The following is a 10,326-nucleotide window of genomic DNA, read 5'->3' on the forward strand; positions in this document are numbered from 1 at the left end:
ACGTCTGCCTTGAGCCAGGGCCAGGAAGATGGGCGTGGGGATTCGGAGGGGGGAACAGGGGAGGGCGGGTGGAATGGAAGCCCTGAAGCACCTCAGGAGCAGCCACTGCTGCTTTACACCTTCTGCACACGCAGGGGAAGCAACCTGCTAACGTGGGGCTCGGGGTGGCAGGACCCGGCATTCCACACAGAGCTAATGGGGATGTTTATCGCCTGCACAAGCAGCGAATTCTTGGAGAAGGAGAGGGGTAGCTTTTAAAGAGCGGACAGGTGTAGGGAGTGCCATGGTAACACTGTGGGAAGGGATGTTACAGCTTTTGTTTTACATTTGCATCGCCGAGCTGCCCAGCTGCGGGGATTTCTGCAGGCGGGAGCAAGGCAGCGTTGCCTGGCAGGCAGGGATGGGGCTCTGTGCTGTGTGGGAGAAGGGGCAGCGCTGATCGACCTGCAGCACCTTGCTCCTGCTCACATACTTGCTCCAGATGGTTTTAGAAACACAGCTGTGCTGAAGGTTGGGAATAAGCTGAGCTTATAAATGGGAAAAGCCTCCAGACAAGGGGATCAGCCTCAAACAAATGGCTTGGGAACATGGCATGCCACTGGGGTCTCTAAATTCTGCCCGCGTTCAAACCTTGAACCTGAAAATCTCTTGCTCTTCTAGTTTTGGGACTGCTTCAGGGTTTTCTTTTGCTTTCCTGGTCCCCATGTGGCAGCACCTTGGGACACGGTGAAGCTGAGCAACATGGCTGATGGGTGCTTGTGCAGTGTGCCATGAGCAATACCGAGCCCTCCACTGGGCACTGGCGTGCCAGCCCACACCATTCCCAGCTGGAGCTGGGCTCTGGTCCTTGCTCCACTCTGGCTTCCAACCTGGACCAAGTCTCTCCTTTTTTGTTTCCCCAACTATAAAACAGGACTGGCAGCGTGTGCCTGCCACCCCAGGAGGCTTGAAGGCTCAACTCACTTGTGCATGTAAAAAAAGCTTTGTGTCACAGGGAAGGATGATGCTAGGAAAGCAAAAATGCCATTTAATGTTTGCAGCAGGACTAGGGAAAGTGCCTAATCCTCTACAGTACAGTCCTTGTTTATTAAATCTTTGGTGAGAACTGGGCAAGATGGCCAAGCTGCAGTGTGACCGTGTCTGTGGATTGAGGAGATAAGGATTTCCCTGCCACGTCTCTGAGCGGAGGCAGGAGATGCTCCTCTCTCAGCTTTGTCTTGCTGCAAAAGTAGGTGTAGTTTCTTCTTGTTCAGGCTCCAGGTGAGTAGGTGTGAGGGTAAGGAGTGAGGAGGTTGGCTGAATAGCTCCTGATTGCTCTGGAGGAGAAGGTCTGACCATCACAGAGCGATGAGCTCAGGCAGGGCTGCAAGCAGCGCGGGTGCTCTTGGCCTGTAGGATGACGGACGAAGCAAATCTCTGAGACTGGAGCTTGCTCTGTGTTTTACTTATCTCTGGATTTCCCAGCTCTGCTGAAATCCCTGCTTGCATAGCAATGATTTAATTTCAGAAATCCCTCCGGATCCCAGCCAAATCCTGCCCTTAGGAGCACACATTAACAGGGGAGGTTCAGTCTGGCTTTTGCCATGAGAGGTGCAGGGAGCCCATTTTCCAATCAAGAAGCCAGCAAGCCAGAGAGCCCCCCCCAGCTTGTCACTGCAGCGGGAGCTGTCTTGCAGGCGCAAAGGGGTCCCACCGAGTTCAGAGGCTTCACGTGACCTGGCCCAGGGGGTACGTCTGCAGTCTGGAAATGGGGGATCCTCTTCAGACCCGAGCTGTAATTAATTATTAATATGAATAAATTATCAATATGGATAAATCATTAATATTAATAAATTGATGACATTTGTTAATGCCATTATCTTTGATTGGATTTGCCAGTAGATTGAAGGGGCGGAAGAGGTCTCTGGAGCTCTGTGAAAGCCAGGTTGCAGCATAATAAGAACGTAAAAAGGCTCATATAAAGATAGCAGGATCCAAAACTAGTTCTGCATTTTAACTCCTCACCACTTCCTGAATCCCTTCCTTGTGCTTGGACCTTGAGGATCACATTGTAAAGCATGGGTCCTTTCACAGACCCCTGTCCCTCTGCCCTCTTAGGTGCAGGGGACAATTCATTCTGCACTTCACAAGGGCTGGCTTCGCTGGCCGTGGGCAGCCGTGGATCCTGATCTGATAACCGTGTCTTATCTTGGGAAAACTGAATGCCAAGAAGGGAGGAGGGGAGAGACAGTTTGTGTTTCCTCTAAAACGTAATTAGCTTTCTCTCGCCACATGTGTTAGCGGAAAGAGCCTCACTTTCACTAAATGTTCTTCTCTGCTGTGTATCTCATTTGGGGTCTTGTTTGGAGAGAGGCAGAGAGAATACCCTGAGTGTTTAAGTCTTACAGAAGTAACTCATTTTGTTCAGGATGCTGTCTTGTTGGCTTCTGGGTGTTTCAGAAAGTGTACTGCATACATATTTCTCTTTAACCTTCTTTTTATCGCATCAAGACGAGATCAAAGGTTACTTATATAGCACAATAATATCAGCCACAGGCTGCATCAGAAGCTTTCCAACCGTAGTAAATAAAGACATGTATACGTATATTTTAGCCATTAAGGAGAAAACCCTGCCAGAATGCATTATCTTGTTTTTGGACGCAAAACTTTGAAGCACAAAACTAAGCTTCACAGTACTGCACAGTAACTGTCAGGGGACAGAAGGATTTCCATAACTGCACTGAGCAATGGGCCATCCAGGCTACTCGCAAAGCTGCTGCAGTGGCCAAAATGGGGTACTATGCATAAAACATCAACTCTTCTTTGGAGCTCTAAATTGGTTCTTTAATTGGGAAAGCAGCTCTTAGCCAGCTAATGCCATACAAAAGAAGCACAATGGCATGATCCCTAAAGTGGTGAGGATTTATGGTGACATAGTGCTAAACTCAAGGCACCTCATCTATCATTTTTTCAGTTCAACCCAGTGGGCAGAGCGCAGGACCATGAATCTGGCAAATCGTGATCACTGTGTCTTGATTTCCCTGTAAAATGGGACAGCAGCAGAGATTTCAATTACGAAACATGCCGAAATTGTAATGAAGTCAAAAATGAGAGCTGTATGTGCTCTTCGGCATGAATAATACCTGCTGGTGGCTGTGTTCTGCAAAGCACTTCAGTTTATCCTTACCTGAGGGCATGTGGTTAACTCAGCTGTTGGGCAGGAATTGGGGCTCTGTGGTTTTGCTGGGGCAGCGCCGCTGCCGTTCAGCCTCGGTGAGGACGGCGCAGCCAGGGCGCGGGGGAGCGTGTGATGCGGGCGAGCAGCGGCTTTGCAAGAGCAGCCGCTCGCCAGGAGCGAGGCACTTAGGAGAACAGCAAACATGATGGCAGTAAAGGCAATCAGGATATTGATTCTTTTTACATACAGATAAGCCTGAAGCTGTAACAAACCCAGGGTTTCCTAAAACTGGTGGAACATTGCTAGGCTGTTTATCAGGCTGGGAAGCACAAAGGGATTTCAGATTAAAAGGAGTTCCAAAGCATCGGGGCTTACCTCTGGATCTGCACCACATTCCGTATCGTGTAGCTGCATACATTTTGTAAATACGCATTGTCTGGCTGTGCGGGACGTATTCATCCTCGGTGTAAGCGTGGAAAGCAGCAGAGCTGCATCAGAGATGAAATTGCCCAATTACAAGTGATAAAATCAGCCATTGCTGAGGGCACAGCAGAGAGCACGATGCCAGCTTGCTGAGGGTGCCTGGTAGGAAAAACCACCACATAACAAAACCCAAACCCTTCCCTGTACAAGCAAATTCAGTTCTCTAATTGCTTTTTTCCCTTTTTTTTGTCCCAGACAGCGTAACTGAAGTCAAGACAGACATTTACGTGACGAGTTTCGGCCCTGTCTCGGACACAGATATGGTAGGTGCCCACTGGCTGGTCCCCTCACAGGGATGGCAGCCACAGCAGACGTGTCTGACCCTCATCCCTTGACAATTTGGGCAAAAGCGGGATTTTCCTAAATGAACATGAGCAAGCATCCCAGCTGCCTGCCCGGACAGAAGCGCGCCTGCACCTCATCGTCTTCTCGCGGGCCAGGCGGAGCTCAGTGCGGGTGGTAGGCAGGGATTGTTTCTCAGGTGCGTTTGGGCTTCTAGAAACCAACCAATAATGCCACCTTGGAGCATCAATGTTTTTGCACTGCTCAAGCACGCTGCAGTCTTTAGGGGCTTTTTCTTTCCTGCAAGTGCAGTCTAATGAAATTGGGACGTTTGCCCACGGTACATAGCATGGTCCACCCATTACATGCTTTGACAAATACCTCCACTGTAGCCAGCTTTCCTTGACCTGATAGTGCATGGAGGAAGGAGGGTGCTCCATGGGAAGAGGGGAGGGTGCCAGAATCAGGCCTGTTTTTGTGGCAGTGCCAGAAGAGAATGGTTCACCATCAAACTGTCCTTAGTGCTTGAACCAGAAGGGAGGCAAACGAGAAAAAAGAAGAGTGAACTGATTGCAATATTTTGACATGTTCAGGGAAAATTATTAATGAAAAGGCCTGAGGTCTGAATTTAGGCTTATATTCCCACAACAGTTTGTCTTCTAATTAAAACAGGACTGTGGAGCATAATTAATAGTGAGCTTTCTCAACAGCACTTCTTGCTGCTTGTATTCCACATGCACCCAGGCGCACAGAGGAAACTTGGCCGTTGATGGTCGCTCAATGTTTCAGGGATGCCACGTGAGGACAGTCCTGCATTCAGGACTACGCGTCCAGTTCCAGAGGTGACCGGTGGAAGAGTCCTGGCCTTGGAGGGAGCCCACTTCAGAGAGGGAGCAGGCATTGCTCTCATCAGCTGGGTCAGGCAGGAGCAAAGATCTGCGACTGCCATGGCCCCTCCAGAGCTGGGAGGGTTTCCTTTTCCATGCTCACATGGCCATGAACTGCCCCACTTCAGCTGCCCCACTGACAGTCCTGTGCTAGCAAGTGGAGCAGTTGGGGGAGAATAAAATCTCTGTATTTCATTGAGGTGCTAGCCCCATCACGCGACCCCACGTTACTTTTGGAAGACTGCTCCCTCCAGGGTTGGAAGTTAACTTGATGTCAGCGTAGCCAAGAGTATTAATCTCATCTGAGTTCTCTCTTATCTCGCTTGCTTTCTTACCACAGCGGAGACCCATAATACATTCAGCAATCTTAGCCCTTGGGGAGTATCTGATAATTACTTCCAAGGTGGAGCATATTTGATTAAGGGAGTGTGTATAATGAACTGTGAAGAAGAAATATGAAGTATTGAAAGGAGGAAGGTATTCTCTGCAATGTGGTTTGACAAAATGAATTCAAAATTAGGAAGACAGTTAAAGAATAATAAATTATTTCCTCCTCGCGTGCTTTAGTTCCATGTATTTTACAAATGCATAGCAAAGGTGTTCTAGCATGCTGTTCTGGTGCTAAAGGCACTCAGAAATGTGAGAGAGAGAAGCCCCGTCTCCTCGGGAAGCGTGGGGAGCGCCCGCTCTTCTGCAGTGGTTTCTTTCATCTCGGGAGCAGGGAAGTCCCTCCTTCCCCACTCGCATCTGCCTGGTGATCTCGCTCCCGTCCCTCCCACAGCGATTACTCACTGCCATGGAAAGCCGCTCCTGCGCATCTTGATGCAGACAGAGACTGTAATTACGATGATGGAGGAGAGGCAGGTAAAGCTGCTGTGGAGAGCGGAGGAGAGCAGCTGGTAACGAAGCGTGGAGGAGGATGTGTAGACCTTTTCCCTGAGATGCTCTAAGGGACTTCTGATCTCTCTTTCAGTTTGGTTTGGAAAGTAGAGCCTGATAAGACCTGACATATGCCTGAATCTTCGGTGGTGAGCTCTTGCAGCTTTGCCTCAGTCCCCAGGAAATTGAAAAAAAAAAAAAAACAACAAAAAAGTTTGAGGGAGTTTTATGCTTTGGTGGATGGACTCTGGAGGCAGACTCAGTCTTGATGTTTTTGGTCACTTCTTTAAGGCGGAGAAGGGCATTACGTAGAACTAAGTGTGCTCTTTGGAAGGGGTGACTTGGGAATGGTGCTCTCATGGAAAGAAGTATAGAAAAGAGGGGAAGAATCTGAACATGACTTCTCTTTTCTTTGCAAATGCTTCCTTAGCATAAAAGAAGAAAAACAGGGACTGGGAAGTTGTTACAAAAGTTTTGCTTCTTTGTTTGTTTGTTTTAATAGGAACAGGGAGTTCTGAAGAGGATAGATGGCTCTTCTCCTGATAAGGACTTTTCCCAAACTTACCTCCTGGGACTGCACACAGGCTCACTCTTTTGGTTTTGTCCCTTTACTGAGCTTAAAACCAGAAAGCGAAGATCACTTCCGTGAAGGGGCAGAATATCTTGTAAAGGGCAGAGCCGGTGGGAACGTAGTATCTTCTCTTTCCTTCCCCCAGCCAGGCTCCAGAAACTTCACACGTGAGCAGGAGTGGCCAGGGAGCAGGGATGAATTCCTTTACCAAGATGCTTTCTTTCAGCTGTCATCTGCTGCAAAACCTGTAGGAATTTCTGTGACCTATGGGAAACTGATGTGCAGCAGCTTTTAAATGCTGCTGAGAAGAGCTGCAGGAAAGTAATCACTCACAGTGATAAGTTCAGTTGGTCCTGCAGCCTCCAGTAACCCGTAAATAAAGACTATGAATCTGCAACGGCAGGGGAAGCAAGCTGGGACAGACAGATTTTCTGAAGGCCCCATCTCTGAAAGCCTCATGAGCTAATGAGATCCTTCATTAGCAAGAGGAGGTGTGTGTCATAGAGCTGAGCAGTGGTGCAGCTCATGCTGACAGGCTGAAGACTTTCCCTCAAGTGACATGGACCCTCAGAGGACAGCAGTGGCTCAGGTCACAGGGAACAGCAGTCCCTTATGCCAGGCACGGGACAGACTGATTTAGTTTTGCCTCAGGGTGGCCATGGAGCTGTAATGCCTTTGCTGCTTGGTCACGTAGTTTCTGAGGCTCACACACTGAGCGAGGAGCTGGCCCTGGCTGCAGGGTTTCAAAGAGATGAATTCTAATTGCCCCAACTGGAATTTGGCCTAGGAAATGGGTTTCTACACTAGCTGAAAGAAGAAAAAAATTGAAAAGAAAGAAAAAAGGGAAAAAATAGGAAAAAGGAAAAAGAAGAAAAAGAAAAGAAAGTCACAGGATCTTGTAATGCAAGTTTGTGAGGTCCTTGATTCAATGCTTCAGCATTCTAGAGATGGCCTGGGGAGCAAAATAACATTAAGACAATGTCATGAAACTATTTTTTTTTATGAGCAGTGGTATAATTATCAGTGTCCTGGCCAAATTCCATCTCCAGGAACTTTATTTTTGCCTTTTTAAATTCCCATGTAGCTGCACACAGTGGTTCCTTCCCCTGAAACATCTGGATGCAGGTGGTGGTGCAGCAGGGATACCCCAGAACTGGCCACTGGCCACTGTAGGCTGTATTGCGGCTTGTCTGCAACAGCCAGAAACACCAAAGTGCAAATTTTGGTGTCATATGTAAGTCATTATACAAAATGTGGTACATGCCCTCTGTCCTCCACAGATTTTTCCACTGCCATTAATCCCTACTTCTTGTTGCATCATGCTTCATGCCAACCAAGACATGCCAAAACACACTATACTCAATGACTGGAGATATTTACCATTTCTTGAAGCAGCTTGTTTGCAATGAAGAGCTGAGTAAAACAGGACTTATTTTTCTCTCATTTCTCCACAAAGGAATACACTATTGATGTCTTTTTCCGGCAGTCCTGGAGAGATGAAAGGCTGAAGTTTGATGGTCCCATGAAAATACTTCCCCTGAACAACCTGCTGGCCAGTAAGATCTGGACTCCTGATACCTTCTTCCACAACGGGAAGAAATCTGTCGCCCATAACATGACAACACCCAACAAGCTGCTGCGCCTGGTGGACAATGGCACCCTCCTGTACACCATGAGGTAAGTTTGTGTCTTCTGGGCCAGTGTCTTCCAGGTCCCTGTACACATGCAGGCAAGGATGGGACCTCAGTGGACATTACAGCAGGGTTAGTGCAGACTTCCACTGTATCTGTTAGCACACTTGAGTCTTACCCTGCTGCTTTCTCTGCTATCCTTGTTTCCTACCTATGTTGCACTGCTGATCCTTGACTTAAGCACATTTTTACAGGTAGCTTTTTTCTCATCATTCATGTTGATTTTTTTCTTTTATGTGATGAGGTAGAAGTGTTAGGATTTATCGTTTGTGGAGTTGGTGCACTACCTGACTTATTTTTGTTTCTGACCTCTGACAGGATATGAAGTCAGGTTTCCAGTATTAGCAGGGGGACATTAGGATGGGAGAATTTGTTATTCTCCAGCAGCTTGAGAACAGATCTAAATTTGTTCCATGTTTCACTGGAGCTGTTTGAAACAATGAATGAGCCAAGCTTGCTTGTGAGAACAATGAGGTTTTTTTCCTACTTCATGGAATCAAAAATCCAAGTCTGTGTAATCAATGCGCATCGTTAGGAAAAACCCCACCAGTTTATTAAAAACTGTGCTTTCGAGGTGCCAGGTTTGGAGAGACCTTTGGAAGTTGTCAGTTTAACCCAGCCCATGTTGTCCCCAGCTGAGCTCTTAGTGGGAGCCCCAAACATGAGGTAGCCCTGCAGCATGAGACCTCAGACCCCTGACCTACAGTGATACAGCCTGTGCAACCCCACTGTGAGCTCCATCAACTGGGGCCTTCCTTCTAAAACATGAGTCGCTGTTGGGGAACCATGCTTGGGCAGTCATCTTCTCTGGATGCCTCAAGAACAGCCCTGGTACACACATTTGTCACTAAGCTGCAACAGGTGGAGACCATGAAGAGAAATGCCTTTGGGTTAATTGTACGTTCCTTCTGGAACGATGCAGATATTCCTGTATGGTTGTAAGCTATTCACTCAAATAATGTTTGCCACCTGGAGTTGAGGTACTAATTTGCCTTTGAGGTAAATGGGCTCATAAATGAAACAAGAAGCTACTCATAGATGCACAAGAAAAGTACTGAGTTGGTTTTGGAAAGGTGTAAGTCTTTGTTTTAAAAATTTACGTTCTCTGCCTCTGTCTTCAAGCTGATCCTAACTAATAACAGGCTTCATTGTGGATTCTGTGCTGAGATGCTGCACTTTCACCTCTGTTTTTTGAGGACCAGACCGTTCATCTCTACATAGTTAAGCTGACTGTGAATCTACATAGTGTCAGCAAGTTTTACAGCCTACATTGATAAACAATGCTCTGCTTTTGTGCAGCAGTTCTCAAATATGAGCTAATCACACCAGTGCCCTGGGGGTTTAGGTCTCCACACATCAGTGATCTCACGTTACTGAGGCAGATGGGGTAAATGAAGGGAGAAGCCCAGCTTGACTTACGGGCTTGGTTCTGCTCCTGGCTCTCTGACCTGCATGAGGATGACTAACACTCCCCCAGTTTGTATCGTTGTCTGACTGTAAAGTATTATAGGAGCTACTGGCATAAGACAGCAAAGGAAAGGACTCAATTTCAGGGCTTTTATATCGTTTCACTTTATTCAGGAAACAGCCATTAGCTTCAGCGAGTTTTGTGCGACTGAGAAAGTATTGGATTTAATTTTCTACTTAGAGCTGGGCAGGTGCCAGGGTGGCAGCTTCATGAAGCTCTTGGAAATGAGCTTCCTGAAGAAAATGAAGTCATGGGATTTTTAAAATAAGTTCAACACATCCTTCAATTTAGCTGTCTCCCAAAGAAGGGAGGAATAAAGAAGCGTCTGGACCTCCCTTGGCTTATGCTCCTGCCCCACTTAAATGTACCTCTAGCGCTTTATGAGAGCCCACTAAGAGATACCCAAAGGTTGAGGGTTTGATACGAGGCTTTTTGTCACGTGTTGTATTGCACAGTACCAGGAGCTGTATTGCATGGAAATCTTTTCCTTACCTAGCACAGATTGCTGTTGTGCAATCTGTGTAAAGCTAACCTGGTGGGGCTCTGGGCAGTATTGGACCAGCCTGATGCTGGAGATGTGGTTAGAGTGGGCCAGATGGCCATCTGGAAAGCACTGCCCGCTGCACAGGGCATTGTGTCAGGGGCAAAGCAAGGCTTCTCTGGCTTTGCAGTTCAACACATCCAGAATGGGATGTCTGTCCTGGTGACTGGGATGATTACCCTTCTCCCTGCTGCTGAAGGAAATGCCTTCTTCATTAAGGTTGGAAAGACCTTTAAGATCATCAAGTCCAACTGTCAACCCAACACCACAATGCCCACTAAACCATGTCCTGAAGTGCCACACCTACGTGTTTTTTGAACACCTCCAGTGAGGTGACTCCGCCACGTCCCTGGGCAGCCTGTTCCAA

The 10,326-nt window shown here is 47.5% G+C and overlaps 1 protein-coding gene across 1 annotated transcript; it reads left to right on the forward strand.

Moving 5' to 3' along the window:
* Positions 1-3,835: 3,835 nt before the first annotated feature.
* LOC104625958 (gamma-aminobutyric acid receptor subunit alpha-3-like) lies at positions 3,836-7,940 on the forward strand (the record flags this gene model as incomplete). Its single annotated transcript, XM_010293740.1, has 2 exons — positions 3,836-3,903; positions 7,716-7,940. Coding segments are annotated over 2 exons (293 nt in total), but the record flags the coding sequence as incomplete, so codon positions are not given.
* Positions 7,941-10,326: the final 2,386 nt, after the last annotated feature.

The sequence above is a fragment of the Phaethon lepturus genome, unplaced genomic scaffold (assembly GCF_000687285.1).
Source record: "Phaethon lepturus isolate BGI_N335 unplaced genomic scaffold, ASM68728v1 scaffold47488, whole genome shotgun sequence".
NCBI classification, from domain to species: Eukaryota; Metazoa; Chordata; class Aves; order Phaethontiformes; family Phaethontidae; genus Phaethon; species Phaethon lepturus.